At 43.4% G+C, this 19,982-nt stretch overlaps 2 protein-coding genes across 2 annotated transcripts; one reads left to right on the forward strand and one right to left on the reverse strand.

The window, feature by feature from the left end:
* The first annotated feature begins 394 nt into the window (after positions 1-394).
* Positions 395-13,539, forward strand: dync1li1 (dynein, cytoplasmic 1, light intermediate chain 1). The gene is given in 14 exon segments (XM_048230046.1): positions 395-523; positions 749-822; positions 1,762-1,878; positions 3,304-3,534; positions 4,037-4,197; positions 4,690-4,783; positions 5,173-5,205; positions 5,208-5,307; positions 6,779-6,890; positions 7,245-7,304; positions 8,546-8,590; positions 8,686-8,806; positions 9,543-9,671; positions 11,794-13,539. Coding segments are annotated over 14 exon segments (1,494 nt in total). The 5' UTR covers positions 395-419; the 3' UTR covers positions 11,907-13,539.
* A 722-nt stretch (positions 13,540-14,261) lies between these two features.
* Positions 14,262-19,647, reverse strand: LOC125285478 (CKLF-like MARVEL transmembrane domain-containing protein 7). Its single transcript, XM_048229934.1, has 5 exons — positions 19,527-19,647; positions 18,895-19,071; positions 18,671-18,769; positions 16,844-16,934; positions 14,262-16,106 (listed from the first exon to the last, which is right to left on the reverse strand). Exons 1-5 carry the CDS (start codon positions 19,602-19,604, stop codon positions 16,096-16,098), a joined length of 456 nt encoding a protein of 151 aa, XP_048085891.1. The 5' UTR covers positions 19,605-19,647; the 3' UTR covers positions 14,262-16,095.
* Between the last annotated feature and the right edge of the window lie 335 nt (positions 19,648-19,982).

Below are 19,982 nucleotides of genomic sequence, written 5' to 3' on the forward strand. Positions count from 1 at the left end.
TAGGCTAGGCTACAAACCACAATAATAATTTGCTGATCTAGGTTGATATTCTATTCTATTAACAATGAATCATAAATCCATGCGCCATGTGAGGGGTAATGGTTGGTCTATGGCTTACTTTCATAAAATGTGCCCAAACCCCCATTTATATTTGGGATTGACCCCTGGCCCACTGACTTTTTCAGGGCGTCATTGGCTTGGCCGTCTGTGTTGAGTATGTATGGCAGAACATGTAGCAAACATATAGGTACTGTGTATGTGTGCATGTCTGGATGTGCTTTGACAAGTTGATTGTTGTGAATGATGAAGATTTGACAGGTTAGTCCGCTCTGCACCGCACCCGCACCACGCCACGCCCCTGACAGCGCTACTGTGCGCTACATCCGGGCTCTTCTCAGGGGTGTCACAAGCCTGCGAAGATGGCGGCGGCAGGGAGGAATACACTATTATCTGCTAACTCTAATGTGCATAACAGTACAGCAGAGAACCAGAATACGGAGGAGGAAGATGGACAGAATCTCTGGTAAGTCCAGCCCACGATGATGCAGCCGCTCTAGATTTTATCTATACTCCATGTGCTTATTGCTCAGAACCCTGTCTGACAGTAGCTAGCGGCTAACAAGCAAATTGATGAAGCAGGTAACGCTAGCTAGCCATCTCATCAGCCACAATGAATGGTCCCTATATGATTCATGTTATGAATGGTTGTGATTACACCTATTGATGTCGTTTCTGTCCCTTTCTAAAGGTCATCCATATTGAGTGAAGTATCAACGCATTCACGGTCCAAATTGCCATCCGGGAAGAATGTGGTGGTTATGGGTGAGTATGCGCTCGAAAGGCAATGTTACCGTTGTGCTGTATCACTGCATAACGTTAGAGGTGGCCAGGCTATTCTTGCAACACTGCCCATCCTAGCTTGGTAGTAGAAGTTAATGCATTGAGTCGTGTCAAACGAATCGTGAGAGCGAGTGTCTTGCCACAGGCTTGTCTCTTTGTATTAAGCCGATGGCTTCGCTCGCTGGCTGCTAATTGACACGATACGCTAGTCAGGATCAGGATCCAGGACGCGTTTTTGGTTTCCTCTTTAGAAACAATGAATGGCCCGCTGGACCATTTCACCCAGTGTCCTTTGTCAACGACTGGAATGAAGTATTTTACGACAACAGTCTTGCAATGAGCTGTGTCTTTCAAGAGTGCTTTGCTCAGTCGGGCATGACAACAGTTGCCCAGTCGGTCCGATAATCCCCGTTAGCAGACGCTAATCAGCGCAGCGCCCGCCGTGCTTGTGACAGGTCCCCTTGTGTAAGCTGACCATGCACGCTGCTTGCCCATGTTAGCTTGCTAGCATTGTTTGTCAGTTGGCACTCCTGAGTTAATGTTACATAAAGGGTTCTCTGATCGAGTACGTGCTGAGCGCAATGCAATTAAGATGTGCTTTGTTCATATAATGTGTGTTTCAAATGTCCTATGCACTCTGAAACTGGTAGCGTGCTATCGTGAATGACTAATCTGTTATTGTTTATGACCGGCTGTTGATGCACGTATGTGTTTGTTTTGGGGTTAGGTTTGTGATGTTCTTGACTGTGTCCCTCAGGTCTGTTAGATGTCAATGGTAATGGTCTGTGTAATATGTGCCATCCCTGTGCGTTTGCATGACTGTATGGAGTGGACTGTATGATGGCTGCACTGTGCCTGGTGATGTGTCCAGCATGGTGTACCCTGACTACTTTGTGTGTGTGTGTGTGTGTGTTGTTATAGGTGAGGTGGGGTCAGGTAAGACCACGCTGGTCGCCAAATTGCAAGGTGTGGAGGAATATATGCGGGGGCGTGGCTTAGAATATCTATACTTCAGCGTTCACGATGAAGACATTGACGGTAAGACTTCTGATTGGATAATAAATGTGTTGTCCCTTACAATTAAATTGCTAGATTTAGCTAATAGGTACTGCTGTTGTTCAATGGTGATTGATAGTGTTCAGATACATGACATTAAGAATCTGTTCGCCTCCCATTATGAAAGGAGCAGGAGGTTGTTTGTCTATTTTTAGAACAGAGTAAAGTATCAGTACTGTGCATTTTAGGTTCTTTGATAATTCACTTGAAGTTTTTTTTTTTTGCATTAGTTTGTAAACATGTGTTTACTAAAGATTCCAAAAAGCACAGATCTAATAAAACCCATAAAATGCATAAATATGCAGGAATATAATAATTTTAGTCTATTTGTAAGGCTTCCACCGCAGAACGTTCAGAATGCATTGGTGTTTTCCCCATATACAATAAACGAGGCACTGTACCTTTAAGAGGCCATGTGTTCTTTATTGGTTCCTAGAGCCTCTGCTGTCACAGACCACTTCAGTATTGCTCAGTCATGGCTCTCTGTGACCTCAGATGCTATTATACTCCACATGGGCTACATCTTACAGTTTATTTATAACAGTGTCTACATAACGTTTCTGATAGTAATAGGTTACTATTCCTGTTTCTGATGTCATTCTCAAAACTGACTGAATTTGCAATCATACATATCAGACCGTTGTATCCAGAGCGACTTGCGCACTATTAAAGCATAACTTTTTTTTGCAATCAATCAGTATAGGTTTTTCTTAAAGGAGAACTACTCAGGCCATTTTTCACATAGGCTATATCTTTAAAATCATGCCCCCAGAGTGTAGCACTGTAGCTGCCTGGCTACTCTGGCTGTTGGCTGCAGCAACTCGAGCTAGGTAGCACAGATTGTTTTTGTTTATTTTTTGTACCGGCAGTACCCAGTGACTTTGAGAAACAGAGATCTATGCGGAAGATCCGTGACCTTAGTGTTGTTACTAGTTAGCTAGTTACTTCACTAGTCACAGGAACATGGCTTCATAATGAGCTTCTCATTCTTTGTGTGTTCCAGAGTGGTTCTCGGAGCCGATTTAATTATGATTAACAAGCCCATTAACGATTGAGCTCTTCCTTTGATGTTGCCTTGTGCCAAGCTGTATTGAGTCAACGCTGTTTGAATGCCTCTTATTATCTATGTGGCACAGGATGCTTGTGAGTGACAAAATGGAGGAGGTCAGCTTTGTTCTCAGGTTGTGTTATGTGTTAGGTGTGGGCCTTTGTCTTACTACTGTTAGGATTTTATTTTTGTGGTAGAATTATGTCTGATGTGTATTTGACTTTTAGACTATTTGACTCTGTGTGTGTGCGTGTACATGTGTGTCGGTATGCATGTTTTTGTGTGTGTGTGTGCGTGTACATGTGTGATGCTATGCATTTTCTGTGTGTGTGTGTGTGTCCGTCCCCGTCCATCTGCAGACCACGCACGCTGTAACGCCTGGGTGCTGGACGGCGACCTCTATCACAAAGGCCTGCAGAAGTTTGTGCTGTCGGCAGAGAGCCTGCCCCACTCGGTGGCCCTGCTGGTGGTGGACCTGTCCCGGCCATGGCTGGCCCTCGACTCCCTGCACAAGTGGGCCAGTGTGCTGGCCGAGCACATCGACAAGCTCCGCATCCCGCCCGAGACCATGAGGGAACTAGAACTCAGATGTACGTAGAGCGTGTGTGTGTGAGGGAACTAGAACTCAGATGTACAGAGTGTGTGTGTGTGTGTGTGTGTGTGTGTGTGCGTGTGTGTGTGCGTGTGTACACATGCATACTTGGGGAACACAGCGACCAACCCCCACTTCCCTGCCCGAGACAAATTCGGGAACTAAAACACAGATGTATGTAGGACTTGTGTGTGTGTGTGTTGGTAGGGCTCCGTGTTACTAAATGGAGCTGTAGCTGAATATTGTGTCCCAGCTGTGTAGAGTACGCATCAAACTGGGTTTAATATTCTAGTTATGAACTTAACCTGAAGAGGGCACTAGAGCGAGGCTTAATAAATGCATTGAATCCCATGATATCATCATTTCCCCTTGATGGCAGATGTGCCATATATTCATTTAAAGCCAGAAGTACATACATTTTGATATGACCTTAGCATGTTTGGCTTTTTTCCATTCTGTGGTCATTAAGCTTGGGAAATTGTGTGTGTGTGTGTGTGCAGTGGTAAAGCAGTTTCAGGAGTATGCAGAACCAGGAAGTGACTTAGAAGCAGTAACGCAGCGCAGAAACCCAGACCAAGAGGAGGAGAGTGTCTTACTACCGCTGGGGGATAACACACTAACACACAACCTCGGCCTGCCCATAGTGGTGGTCTGTACTAAGGTAAACACACACACACACACACACTCCCTGTTTGTCCTTCCCTCTCTTTCTTGCTGTCTCTCTCTCTCTTTCTATTTCTCACGCGGGCACACACACACACACACACGCGCCCACACATACATATACTCTTTTTCTTTTAATCTCTCCATCTGTCTTTTTACTCTGGCTTACACACACACACACACACACACACACACACACACACACTCTCTCTTCTCATAATGGTTGTTGAGTCAATTACAACATGCACATCAACAGTTCAAAACCTAATGTGTTAGTGGAGCACATATGTTTTGTAATGCATACTTTGGTTTTAACATATAGATACAAATACAGCCGCCACCATTGTGCCTTTGTGCAAGGCACTTAATCTGTGGTTACTCCGGGAGAGCGGTCCTGTAATAATGGATGAATGTACAATGCCGCATGAATAAATAAAAGACAAAGCTGAATAAGTAGAGCCTAATGGATGTGCTCTTTCTTGTCCTACAGTGTGACGCCATTAGTACCCTGGAGAAGGAGCACGACTACAGAGACGAGCACCTAGACTTCATCCAGTCCCACATCAGACGCTTCTGTCTGCAGTGTATCCTTAGCATGCTGTTAGCGCCCCAGTGCTGTTGGAACCCTGTCCAGTGCTATTGGAACCCTGTCCAGTGCTGTTGGAACCCTGTCCAGTGCTCTTGGAACTCTGTGCAGTAGTACAGCAGTAACTGCTGTAACTCTTTTGAAGGGAGGTGTGAGCTACCTCTCTGGTGTGTTTAATTTGGGCCTTGTTTAAAATATAATGTACCTTGTTCTGGACGAAAGTGTCTGGCAATACATTTAAACATAAACACAAATAAACGCGACTTCCTGCGCAGTCGCTGACTGCACCTTTAATAGAAGCCATTGATGACGTGTTGTTATTAGTCCATGGCCATGTTGTTATTGGCTTGTTGTTGTGTTGTCCTTGACCTTTAACCCCTCCTGTAGACGGGGCATCTCTTCTCTACACATCCATGAAGGAGGGAAGAACCTGGACGTTCTGTACAAGTACATGGTGCACCGGCTCTACGGCTTCCCTTTCAACATGGCTGCCCAGGTGGTGGAGAGAGACGCAGTCTTCATGTGAGTTATCCATCCCCTCCTCGTCTCTCTGTGTCGCTAGGTCTGTCTCCCATCATCTCCTCGTGTCTCTCTGTCTCTAAGCTATAGGTGTCTACTTGTCTCCCTCTATCATTAAGTGCCTCACTTGTGCTGCATCTCCTTGTTTCTCCATGTCGCTAAGCATCTCACCCCTCCTCATCTCTGTGTTGCTAAGCGCCTCTCATTTCCTGTGGTCCCCCCATGCTGTCCTAGGTTGAATCTTGATCCAGACCTTAGGCGGCTGTGTAGGGATTCAGAATTCAGTAAATAGTGAATCAAGTTCGGGCTCCTGATGGGTCCCCAGGCACAATATTTAACGTTGCACTGGTTATGTTAAAAACCAAAAGCCTGTGCAGTCCTGCGCTCAGCCTCGTCTGTTTTTCAGTTCTCTTGTCAGTCTTGTTTGGGTTTGATTAGTAATCTCAAATAACGTTAATGCTGTTAGCATTCCCACCCATGTTTACGACTCTTTTTACCATCATGGTCTTTAGACAAATAATGCTAATATTACATGGCATATCATCATAAACACGTATGTTGATACATGTACCTTTTGGTGTGTTGTTATTATGTCTGTCTGTGTGAGACCGTTGCCTGTCCAAACAGCTCTGGTTATGAATCACTCATTACACACACTCAGGGCCGTTAGAGTGGGCAGACTCGACTCGGCTAGCAGACGGGTGACTCATACAACAGCCTGGCAGGTCGAAATCCGTCAGTTTTTGGAAAGGTCAAAATTTAGCGCTGTATGCTCCTGGGTGTGTGGTCATTACCAGTGGCTTTATCTAGATTTTTCTTGGAAAACATTAGAAGAGGTCAAAGATGCCATGTGAACCTCGTGTGAAAATCTGTTCTTTATCTATCTGTTCTTACTGAAGATGGCATATTGAGGTAAAATACACAACAGACAATAGAGTAAGCAATGAAATAAGCCAGATATGCGTACCTCAGTCACTATGAATTGCACCTCCACGTGTGTGTATGTGTGTGTGCAGCAGCAGTAGTCTTGGTGTTTTCAGACATTGGGCGGTGTATTGTGAGAGGAATGAAAGCTGAGATCAAACCAGACAGAGCACGGAAACAACAGGCTGCATATTTTTCTTCCTAGAATCCCAACAAAGCCAATATCATGTTTCATTGTGCAGGCAGGCACCATTAGCTAGACACAGAAGGCATATTAATGTCAAAAGTCCATGCCGTTATAATACTATTTTGGTACCGGTATTATGGGTGTTTTGTAAACCTAAAATAGATGTACTGTCAATTCAGCAATTCAGTCATTTTTTTAAAGTGCCATTCACAATTTAAAGGTGCTTTTACTGATATGCTGTTCTGTATGTACAGTATTTTGTGTGTGTTGTGTGTCCTGTATACAGTATATGTGTGGTGGGTGTCTATCTGTAGGTGTAACTAAACCGTTTGTGTGTCTGTGTCTAACTGTGCATGTATACAGTCCAGCAGGTTGGGACAATGAGAAAAAGATCTCCATCTTGCATGAGAACTTCCAGACGTTGAAAGCAGACGACGTGTTTGAGGAGGCAATAGTGAAACCACCAGTGAGGAAGGTAAGAGAGAGAGCAGCTCTGTCCGAAGCTCTGTCCAAACCTCCGACTCCTCTCTCAGAGAGAAGAGAGGAGCTCTGTCCAAAGCTCTGTCCAGACTTCTGATTCCTCTCACAGATGGCTCGCTCTACTCTGGAAATGTATTGAAATTCTGAATGTTTTCCAGAAGTTTTAAAATATGTTGGTGCAAGTCTTGAAAACGTCTGGAAGTTTTACTCACAAAAATGCATTGAATAATTTTTGGCTTAACTGTAGAAATGTCTCTCTCTCGCTCACTGGCAGATGGATAGAAAGGTGTTCCATCTAAAGTTATTTTTGTGAAATGACGGCTTCTTCTGTCTTCTTTTGTCTTGTCAGTTTGTACACGAGAAGGAGGTGTTGGCTGAAGATGACCAGGTGTTCTTAGTGAAACTACAGGTGAGAAACAGATTCTTTCTCTTTGACGAGACCAGCACTTGCACAAACACATGGGAACTGAAGGTAGAAGAGAGTGTGTGCGTGCGTGCGTGCGTGTTCAGACTGTAACGCTGCGGTTCTCAAAGTGTGGGGCGCAGAGACATGACAGGTGGGGGGTGGAACGGGAGGATTTTTAAAACATTTGTGGTGATCTTTGTAAATCTCTTTCTTTATTGACAATGAAAAGACCATATGATGATTAACGTTGGCATGTTAATTGCAGCTGAACAATAAACAAGCTTTCCGCTGTTCTGTCTAAGTCTAAGAGAAATACTCTCTGCTAAGAAAAATATTTAAAAGAAATGAAAAAGAAGTTTTTGGAATGTGACCTTTTTTGATGTTGCTATATTACATTTGGAAATGGCTCGCGCTGCATAAGAAGAGGAGAGCACCATGTTTTGTGTGTTCTTCTTCCTTCCATGCATGGCTCAGATGGGCCTTTAAGCTGTTGCTTCACTGAAAGCAAAGTACAGAAGTGCTTTCAAATTCGGAAAGCATTGGCGAACATTGGTGTTCTCTGAACAGTTCGATTTAATCGATTTGGTGTTAACATTCCATTGTAACGGTACTTGCATTGGTACCTTCGTCAAGGTCAGGTCCAGCTCCACTGAATATTCGAGGAGAACTACCTCCTCAGACTGTTTGTCAGACTGTTTGGGAGAACTACCTCCTCAGACTGTTTGGGAGAACTACCTCCTCAGACTGTTTGGGAGAACTACCTCCTCAGACTGTTTGTGAGTGTTTCCAAACGCTCAGCAAAAACTCAAGGCAAACAGTAACTTGTTTGCAAACGTTCGCCTATGTTTGCGAATTTGAACGCACTTGAGATCTCAGCTCCACAGTGAGCGTGACTTTTTTATTGTGCAGTGCCCATTTTTATGTGCAGTGCAAAACAGGCACTCATTGCAGTCACTATCGCAGTCATAACACAAAGGCATTCACTTGTTCATCCTTCTTGCCAAATGTATGTGCTCATTTGCACAGATTGCAAAGTGAAACATTTAAGTGATAACACGCATGCTATTCCTTTTTCTCAGTGTTCTAACTGTATTGAAGTGATGCCAATGCATTCTTATTTTCTCTATTTTTGAACTTGGCATTATATGATGTTATTGATTTAGAACTTGACGTTCACTGCTGTAAAGTAACAATGTGTGTGTGTGTGTGTGTGTGTGTGTGTGTGTGTGTGCGCGCTTTTTCAGTCTCTGTTGGCTAAGCAACCGCCTGTCACAGCTGGCAGACCAGTGGTGAGTGTCTCTCTCTCTCTCTCTCTATCTCTGTGTCTGTCTGGAGGTATTCAGTATCGTGGTGAATTCTAATAGTGTTGTGTGTGTGTGTCTAGGACCCCACCAACAGAGCCCCAACTGGCTCCCCACGGACCAGCAACCGTTCTGCAGCGGCTAATGTGGCTAACGTCATGCCCATGCAATCAGGTACCAAGAAGATTGATCCCAACATGAAAGGTGTGTATGAGACCGGGCCCCTGAGGATGCAGGCCTTCCCTCTTTTCTCTCTCTCACTTTTCTATCTTTCCCTTCTCTTCCTCTCTTACCATTATTTTTCTCTATTTATTTCTCTCTTTTCTTTACTCTTTCATCCCTTTCTTTTCCTTTCATTCATTCTTTCCTTTCTTTCTCTCCTATCTCTCTCTCTCTCTGTTCTTCCTTTCTTTCTCCTGTACTCTCCTCCTCCATCCTCATGGTGTCATCACTCTGTTCTGACTGGGATCACATTAGATCTGATTCGATCAGATCTCTCCTCTGTGAAATGAACTCTGGCTTTCTGCTTTCCCTGCCTCTGCTGATGCTTCTCTTCTCTGATTGGCCCCTGTTGCCAGACTCCTCTCCTCATTGGACTGTTCAACTGTCTTTTTTTGGCCCATGGTGGCATAGTTTTTCCCACAATGCTTGTCCATGGGTGTTGCTGCCAGTTTAGAGAGTGTATGTTTTCTGGGAGATAGAATGTTAATGTTGTGTGTCTCTCTGTTTCAGGTGAATTGTTAGTGTGTGTGTGTTTGTGTTTGTTTATCACATGGTGATCCATGAGATAAAATGGTGTCTGTGTAAATGCATGTGTCTGTGAGAGAGAGGTAATGGTGTAGGTAAAGTGTGTGTGTGTGTGTGTGTGCATGCGTGTGTATACGTATTAGATGAAGTTAGATGAGGTATGAATTTTTGTGTGTGTGTGTGTGTGTTGTAGGAGGTCAAACCAGTGAAGGGGTGCTGGCTAACTTCTTCAACAGTCTGCTCACGAAGAAGGCAGGGTCACCTGGGCCAGGTGGACAACCAGCCACAGGCAGCAGCACACCGGGCACAGTCAGGAAGTCAGGTAGGAGCCAATGTACACACACACACACACACACACACTAGAGATGCGCGGTTCGCGGTTACAGCCGTGGACTCCGCGGTTAAACCGCGGATCGGGCGGATGACATTAAGAAATATGATATTTTAATTAAATTCGGGCGGGTGGCGGTTGAACCAATCAAATGAAAAAAAATATAGCCTATACATTGTTAAATTGTTACCTACATCCGAAAAAAACGAGCACACTTTGAAATAGTCAAATTTTCCTCAGGCAGTAATTTGGCCTATAGTTGCTTCTACTCATGCTGCTTTTTTAGGCCTAGGCTACTATCAGAGATGGTGTTGCGGAATTGGGTGTATTCCGATGTTTCACTGAGCAACCCCTCTCACGCACGCACGCATGCCGACACACACACACACACACACACACTAAAGGTAACAAAAAGTGTAAATTAAGTAGCCTATCGTAGCCTACCAGCATTTTTTCCTCTCCAGTGTGCAATAAGAAAGTAGAATAGGCTACAGTGCAAGTTGACCGATGATTCATCTCCCATGTCGCGTCTCGTTGCAGAGCCTTGTTGGGCCACTAAGCAAATCTGCAACCTGCCAGTATTGGAGGAGGCCTAAACATTATATATAAAACACAGTCATTGTAGCCTACCATTCAGGGAATAGACATTTAGAAGAGAGACAGATTATGGAGTGATATGACTCAGAAATGACATCGGGCAATGGCAGTGCGAGATGTTCAGAACTTAAGAGTTATAACTTCTACAAGCTCAATAACATCCACAGCGGAAAAAAGAAGGTAAGAAAAATAGTCGGAAAACTTAGATGTGTAAGGCAAGCAAGCAAGTTTGGCGGTTGTTACTAAAAAATGTGAACATGCACGTTGTAACTGTTGTGCGTGGACTTTTCGGAATGAATAGAGTCGGCGTTTCTTTAATATCGAAGCGCCATAGTCCGATCGGCCTGCTGGTATAAAATTAATTGTGCTGTCTGTCTGAAAAAGACGCGCTTTCTCCCCATGCAGTCAAAATTAATGGGAGTCTTCAGAGCAGGCTTGTCATAGTGTCACCCTGACATGACAGTGCGTAAAGTAGCCTATTATGTGAATGACTTGTTATTTTATTGAGGATTTGTTTCTTTTTGCAAAAAATAAAGTACAATAGGCATTAATTGGTAGGCTAAATAGCAGCATGTTGAAATTATGTGCCAAATTGCATTTTTTATCACAATGATAAAATTGTAGGCTACAGGCCGATGTGCGTTTTATTTGGAGATTGTTTTGCGAGACAGAGACTGAGATTGCTGCTAATATTCTGGGGATAGGCTACAACATAGCCAAGGACTTTAGCCTTTTAATATATTTGCTGCATTGGATCAGTCTTTCTAGAACAGGCAAGAGCTTTCTAGCCTCATCGCCAGCAGCCATCACCCATATACATTAAAACAACCAGCGGATGGCGGGCGGCGCGGTTTTGAACATTTATCAAAAACGTTAGTGCGGATGGATGATAAGTTTTGCTAAACGGGTTGAAATAATAGCCCATCCACAAGATTCTAACACACACACAGACATGTATACACACGTATGCTCTTTATTCTGCTTTTATTTGTTTTAGTCTGTCTGAGCGTGCGTGCATGTGTGTTTGCATTCATGCTGATTCTAGAGACGCTAATTCAGGGTTTCCACAGGTCATGGAATTTCTGGAATATCATGGAATATTGGGAAGTCTATTCCATACATGAAAAGTCAGGGAATTTTATCATTTTGGGGGCAAAGTCATGGAATATCAGGGAATTTTGCTGTAGCAGTTTAAAATGTACTTGCCAAAATATAGTTATTAGCTTTACTGCTTACTTGAGTTGGGGTTAGCCCAACTTTCAATTCAATGCCCATTTATTCATCTCCCTTTCTAAAAAAAGTAAAAGATTCTTGAACGCTACACGACTGTTCTGAAATCTTTGCTCGGTATATTCTACCCTTCATTATATAGTAGGTCATGGAAATTCAGGTTTTATTTGGTCAGGGAAAAGTCATGGAATTTCACATTTCACTTAGAGTGGGAACCCTGCTAATTGTTTTGATTGCATTGTTCTGTTTCTGTAAGTTCTAAAATGAGTGTGTTTTGGTTCCGTAGGTTCTAAACTGGGACTGACAGATGTTCAAGCTGAACTAGATCGCATCTCCAGCAAATCAGAACTGGATTCCACAAACTCCACCACGCCCCCCGCAGAAAACGACCAATCATGAGAAGGGGGAGGGGACACGCACATTATTCTCCGCCTCCTGCTTCACTGCTCTCCACTCACCTTTACCTGTACCTGCCCTTTACCTGTCCTCCCCCTACACACCTGCGCTTGTGCTTTGAGACAACTAACAGCTGCATGCTGTGAGAACGGCCTCTCTCTACCACAACCATACAGACTACTGACACACACACACACACACACACTTTTGTGTACACAACACACACCTACTGTAAACCTGACACACACACACTTACTTTTGTGGCCTGTTTGTTTCTCTATGTCTATGTGAGTCAGGGTGGGAGGGAGGTAGAGAGGGAGTGTGTGTGTGTGTGTGTGTGTGTGTGTGTGTGTCATGTTTGGCTGTTGAAGCTGTAGGGGATGAATAGACAGATATGTTTGGGAAGAGCTCATGTGTAAAGGTTAGATCACCAGAGGTAGTTTCTCATCTCATCTCATCTTTCTCTCCTTGGTTTTCTGTTCACCCACCTCCTCTCTCCCTGGAGTGCGCATGCGGTGGCGGGAGTTGGAGGGCTCCTACAGGGGGCAGCGTTTCACACACTGACACTTAAAAAAGGGAATTTGGGCTCTGAGCCCACATGGATGTGCGGTCAATGAAACACCACTGCTGTGTGTGTGTGTGTGTGTGTGTGGGGGGGCTTGAACTTCATGCTTTTTTATTTATGTGTCCTAGTCAGTATTCTGAAGCAGTGGGAAGGGTAAAACTCTAAAGGTCAGATGACGCAGGGAGTTGCATCACACAGGGGAGGAAATGACTCTGATGGAGAAGTTTGCCGGCGTCCGTTAGTTAAAAATAGATAAACATGTAAATATTTCCCTTTTCTTCTCTACTCCCCTGGAGAGTGCTGTGTGGAGAGTCAATCACGGATAATGGTGACGCCCAAACTAACCCTGTCTGTGATTCTCCCCTGCTGTATAGGTCAAAGGTTAGGGTTCAAATAGAGATGTGAGGGGGGAGTGGGGTGTTCGGAGGTAGAAAGTTTGACGGCCTATGGGAGGCAAGGAACTCCTGTTGGTTGGTTCTAGATGGGATGAAGGGAAGTGTTTGAACCGGTTCTAGGTGGCGAGAGAGGATTGTTGAAAGTCTAGATGTCTAGATGGAGAGAGGAGCATGTTTAGAACTGGTTGTAGATGGGTAGTGGGGAAGTCATATTGGAGCAGGAATATGTTCAGTATTGAAATAGAATTGAAATGCATTGAGACCCTCAGAGAGCAAACACACACACACACACACTACGCGGTAGTCAGGGAGAATTGTTGATCCACTGCTCTGTGGGAGTTGTTGAAGACAGACACGTCATCCAATCAGACGCAGACCTACAGGCCTGAAGGGAGGAAATCCCGACTCCACACATTGTGTCTAATGGGATCCCCTGTCCTGCATCTGTGCTGGATCTAGGCCGGGGACGGGCCGCAGTCTAGAACCAGCAGCAAGTTGGCTGGGCTTTGCATACCATCATCCAGACAGCACTGACTCTGTAGTAACATGCGTGTGCAGGGGTGTGTGTCTGTGTGTGCATGTGTGTGTCTGTGTGTGTCTCTGTGTCTGTCTGTGTGTCTGTTGTCTGTTTGTGTGTGTGTGCACTCGCGCGCATGCCTGTTTGTACCTGTGTGTGTGTGTGTGCGCACCTGCATGCCTGTTTGTACCTGTGTGTGAGTGTGTGCGTGCTTGTGCCTACTTGTTTCTATGTGTGTGTGTGTGTGTGTGTGTGTGCGCGCGCGTGTGTGTGTGTGTGAGAGAGAGGTGGAGAGTAGACATGTACTGTACAGATAATGTTCCTGTAAACGCTAGTCATTAGTTGCAGAGGTGGAGGGGGTGGGGCGACGCGTCACTCCTGGAGAATGTACAGTCATCATCGTCAAACTTGAAGAAAACAAAAAGAACAAAAAAAAAAGAACAAAACTACAAACACGGTCCTGTTATTTCTCACGCCGTAGTGATGTTTGTATGGATCAGGTCTGTTGTCATTCTATTAAAGGTGTATTTATTGGAAAAAATATAGTTGTTTTGTCTGTTTTGTTCTGCTCTGTCTACAGTATAGGCCAGCGGTATTTTAAGTGACACATGCTCTAATCAAGAAACAAAGACTTTGATAGATTTGTTTGGACCCACTAATACTCCATAAAATACTTACACACAAAATGTACTCTAAGTTTGTATCCACATTAATAAACCCATAACTAACAGGTGTTTATTACTGAATATAAAGTCATGAATGTTACTGTTTATTTTTACAGTTCTTGGCAGATGCCTTTGACATCAATAAGCTTTAAATTAACATTCGAATTACCAGTAACAATTTAAAGTGATATTGCCTTAATAAAAATACAATATAGACTAAATAGAATTTGAACAGAACAAAAACATAAACATTTACAAACTCTGAAGATCCCGAAAACAATAGAATGAAGGGCTATCTATCTATTAATCAGTCTTAACTAATAATGAATAAGAACAATGATACATTATGATTGTTGAATTGTTCATGGCATTGAAGACCAATGCTTTCTATGTCCTAGACTGTTTCATTTAAGTGAGCCAATGTAAGGCATATGTACTCCACACTCAGTGCTTAATCATGTGCATCAGTATCAGCATCCGTTCCACAACACAGTTTAAGGAACACCCCAACTTTTTGGTGAATTAGCTTTTTCCCATCTACCCCAGTGTTAGATAGGAGGATCCATCCTCTTGTCCTCTCTGTGCATGCAATAACCCAGTCTGACCACTGGAGGTGGGGTGCACCAGTAAGCCACTAAGCCTAGAGCTCCCTTTTAGTTAATAATCTAATTTCCCTAAAAGTTGACGTGTTCCTTTAAACAACTGCAGATTTTAAATCAGCAGATCATCAGCCACTTTTGAGTAGAAGATCTGGGATGTATTTCAAGCATGGAGTTTTTGTGACAAACCCAGAGGAGGTTGAACCTAAAAGATGGCCCCTGTAGCTGTTATTTATTTATTTTTTAAGCCCAATCCAAACTTTTCTCATCTGTTGTTCCTCATTGGTGGAACACACTACCAGTTCCTACTAGAGCAGGGACATCCCTCTCCATCTTCAAAAAACTCCTGAAGACCCAGCTCTTCAGTAAACATCTCTCGTAGCACTACTTGCAACTAGCCTTGCTAACTCCAGCACTTATCACCTGACTAGAACTGACACTTGACAATGAAAATAGCACTCACTGATACACTAGCTTGTTCTTATTGTACTGTATGTTTAAATTGTTTACCATGTTGAGAGTCACTTTGGTTAAAAATCATCAGCCAAATGTAATGTAATGTAAAGGTCTCCTTCATATCCCTCACTCTCAGCTCAGGCAAATAGGTGACAGAGCCTTCACCTGGCCTCAAAACTCACCTGTATTATCTGGCCTTCTCAGCCCTCTAATGGCCAACTTGCTATGTCTGTAATACTGTGTCCCTTGCTGTTCCTTATTGATGTGAGATGTAAGTGTACTGCAGCACTTGCATTTGCACTTTGTTTCACATTCATACACAGCACTTTGGCCAGAATAAGCTGTGTATGAATCTGATTTAGAATACATTTTACTTACTTTGTTTAGTCAGGAGAATGAGGTGTTAGGGCTTATCTATTGGGAGCTTTAGCACAGTTTTCTTTGGGTTAACTTCCTAAGATTTGGCACTTCACCTCACACTTGACATACACCCCAGTAGGAGAGCCTGGTTGGATGGCATCATTAAGCAGCTGATGCTCCCTGTTAGTAGGTGGGTTTACCTGGACACGTTTATTCCAATTGGAATCGGAATAGAAATAACACATAGCACCTTGATTGGAATAAAACCGCCGATCCGATTAGAATTTTAATTGGAATGAAAGAGGTGGTGTATTCCGTTCTTATTCCGATTTATCTACCATATATAGGGTCAGTCGGATTGCCCGCTGTAGCTTATCAAGCAAAAGCAAAGCGGCAATGGCTATTCCCATCAAATTATGTAAAGAGCACCTGATCAGAATAGAACGTACGCCATGTAAACAGATGACACAAGATTTTCATTCAGAATAGTCTAATCGGAATGACTGTCCATGTAAACCCACCTACTCACTTCTGTTTCCGAGTCATTCTATGTTGATGACTTGATCGTCAGTAGGGCCGCTGTAGGTGGAGGAAGCTGTGAGTGAACTTGGGACGTGGACGTGAGGCTGACCAGATCAGACTTCAGCTAAAGAGAGGAAAGGAAAATAAGTGTCATGGATGTGTGTGTGTGTGAGAGAGAGAGAAATATCATACAAAATTAACAAAAATACTATTATATTCAAGTCCAGTTTTAAGCACTTGGGATCTGGCTTTATAAGACTTTAATTTATTTAAGGTTCTCCCACAATCAGTCAGCATGTCAGCTCAGGGCCTCATGTAGTCCAATACAAATATATGTACTGTATATGTATATCATAATATATATATACACATCTTTAACCACCGAACAAGAAACCCTCAGCTCTTCTTAGAGTAAACATTAACTGGACATAAACATTAATTAAAGCAACACCAAAGAACTTTTCCTCTGTCGCATGCACTATTTGTTTATCCAGCAGCAGCTTTGCAAATAACAATGTCCACAGACAAGGTAGAATATGTTGCATGATTTTATGAAAGTACGATGTATTGCGACATCAGATGCAAGTCAAATTTGTAGTTTCTCATGTCTCATTCCATCGAACTACAGAACCGCTACCCGATCAGGCAAACTTACATAGTGCGGTTATAGCCGATAGAGGGCCGCGAAGCGAATGCAGAAAGTGCCGTTCACCCTGTTACGAGTTGATGAACCACTGAAACGATTTTGGAAACATTATTTTAAGGTACAAAAAACTATTTGGTGTTGCTTTAAGGGAAATGTTTGTGAGTGTTGATATGCAGATATGTAGACGCCAATCTGTCTATGGGGGACAGGCTTACCACTGATGTGGGGGGACAGCTTTGAGTGTAGGGGCTGGAAGGAGAGGGCTATGCTAGCAGCGAACAGAAAACACACTGTCAGACCCAGCATCTGTTACAGGAGGAGAGAACAGAGACCAGCGAACAGAAAACACAATGTCAGACCTGTTACAGGAGGAGAGCGTAATAGGGAGCCAATTGGGAAGGAGGAAAAGCAGACTCAGTTGGAGTGGAGTGACGTTAATTCCATGTCTTTTTTTTGCTGTAGCACAGGTCATAATGCTGTTATATACTGTACCGTACCCAGAGAGCAAGCTGCTGAATCCGAAGGCTACTGGATGTTGCTCAGGATAAAAGCGTGAACGTTTAATGAATGAATAAATTCTATATGCAAAAAATAGGAGATGCATGTGCTTCTTATGCATTCCATATGTTTCAATATGTGTTTGTAAGTATGTAACATATGCATTTATTCACTTTTCAACTCCTCTCTACGTCAGTGTGCAGTTCCACAGTGTTTTAAAGAATCTGTCATCATCCCGGTACCTAAATCAGCAAAAACAACAGGCCTCAATGACTTCAGATCAGTCATTGAGGCCTGTTCAGATCAGTCAGATCCTCACTTCAGTGGCTATGAAGGTGTTTGAGCGCTTGGTCCTCTCCTATCTAAAATCCTGTGTTTCGCCACTGATGGACCCTTATCAGTTTTCTTACCAGGCAAACAGATCTTTGGAAAATGCCATCAATCTACAGTAGCTGTTCATTTCACTCTGCAACACCTGGGAGCGAGCAACACCTATCCACGTATCTTGTTCTTTGACTTCAGCTCGGCCTTCAATACAATCAATCCTCTTATACTATTCTCCAGGCTTCAAGGTATGAATATTAATACAACTAATGTGCCATTGGGATATTGGACTTTCTGAGCAACAGAAGTCAAGCAGTCAACTGGGGCTCCACAGGGCTGTGCTATCTCCTCTGCTTTTCTCCATCTATACCAATGACTTGATATCTCACTAGTGCAGCAACAACAAGCTCCATCTCTATATGTGACCAGCCAATAACCTTGACAGACTCCTTTAAATTCCTTGGCTCATACATCAGCAAGAACTTGAAGTGGGACATTAACACCACTCACATTATCAAGAAGGTTCAACAAAGACTACTATACTTCCTTAGGCAACTTAAGAAGTTTCATGTGAGCAAAGATCAGTTGGTGCATTTCTACAAAGCCATCACAGAGAGCATCATCACATCACCTATCACTGTCTGGTATAGGAGTTCAGACTGTCGCACCAAAAGGAAATTAGAGCGAGCCGTCACCTAAGCCTCTGACATAATTGAGTGTGACCTCCCCACAGTTCACGTTCTGTACTCCGTAATATGATTCTGTGCTTCCAGAATCCTAAAACATCCCAAAGCACCACTTTCTCCAGCTTCTCCCGTCTGGACCACATTACAGATCCATGAGGACTGAAACCACACATTTCAAAAACAGCCTCTACTCTGCAGGAATAAGACTCTTGAACACAACTAAACTGAAATTATTATTTTTCTTTCTAATCATTATTTATTTATTTATTCATTCATTCATTCACTGGATTGAGCTAAAACCTGTAACAAAAATATCACCAACACTATTGTGTGGCAGTAAAAAGTATCTATCTATCTATCTATCTATCTATCTATCTATCTATCTATTTTCTAAGGAAGTGTCACTATGATCATTTGCGTATTATTTAACTGGTCATTATTACTCAACAGAGATTTTGGGAAACAGCATTGACCTGACAGAACATTCTGCGAAAGGGCAAGAGCTGTTTGCTGGTAGGTGGGAGTGTCACTTACTGAGGCGGCCACGAGGATATTCACGTCATGACTCTTCACTGCAGCTGCACAGGACACAGGAAAGACACATAGTAGTGCCACTGTATCTAAAACAAACTCCTAACACACAACACACACACACATACACAGTCATTTAATGTATGCAAACTACAAATTCTGTTCATGCAAACCCTTGACCCTCAAAAAATGTCATGTCAGTGCCATTGTTGTTGTTGTTGTAGTACCGTGACACTCCAACTGATGCAGGGAAGTCTGCTTGGCAGCCCCAGGGCAGTGAGGATGAGGAAGAGGAAGATGGCAGAGAAGACTCCGATGGTGATGACCTGGAAGAAGATGTAGGTGTCCAGCACTGCAGTGAACCAGGAGGTGCGGACGACGAGAAAGGCAGCCAGGAGAAACACCTGCACACCCACAGCCACAGAGCCAGAGATCATCAGACAAACAGCACACACACATGCGCACACACACACACACAAACACACACACACACACAGTGTGCACACATCAATAATCATGATTATGATGATCATGTGCCAAAAGATTCCAAATCAACACTGAACAGAATGAAGCAGGCATACACACACGCTTTCTCTCACACTAACACACACACACACACACACACACACACAGCAGAACTGGGCAACTGAACTGGGCCGCATGCACTAAAGAGACCACTGGCCAATAAGTCCCTTGTGTTGGGGTAACTTCAGCAGGTCAGTGACACAGCAAGGGTCACAGAAAAAAAACAGAGTAGACATATAGCAGAACACTAAAACCATCAAGCCTAAGGGTCACTACACCAGCACACAGATGACCGTATAAGGAAGATTTAAGATGTAGCCTACAGAGTTCTTACCAGCTCGGTGATCTTCAGTATGCCCTGGGCAGATCTCAGATATTTCAGATTTAAAACTCCTTCAGTGTCAGTGGCCATTATCAGATGGAATTCAAATGAGTCCTTCCTACCCCACTATCTGTGATCCGATTGTTGGATGTTTTAAGCGTAGTAGATAGTGGTAACCAGCACTGCAGTCACAGGAAGTGGTCAGAGAGAGGCACAGACGCCCACGACATGATTGAGTAACCTTGTGATGTGCTAGGTTTCCTGACAGTGAGGTCTTCTCACCTCTTAGTCAGACATATAATTAGATATGTCTCAGTCAGATATGGTTTCCGACCAAGATAAGCCAACACAGTTATTACGGAAAGCTTTATTTTTAGGCAATTCTGGACACAAGCAAACTGAAAAATGCTGAGCAAAGTATTGCTTCAGAAAGTAAAAGTCCTGCCACATATTTGCTTTAACTATTCA

This window comes from Alosa alosa, chromosome 20, assembly GCF_017589495.1.
Source record: "Alosa alosa isolate M-15738 ecotype Scorff River chromosome 20, AALO_Geno_1.1, whole genome shotgun sequence".
NCBI classification, from domain to species: Eukaryota; Metazoa; Chordata; class Actinopteri; order Clupeiformes; family Clupeidae; genus Alosa; species Alosa alosa.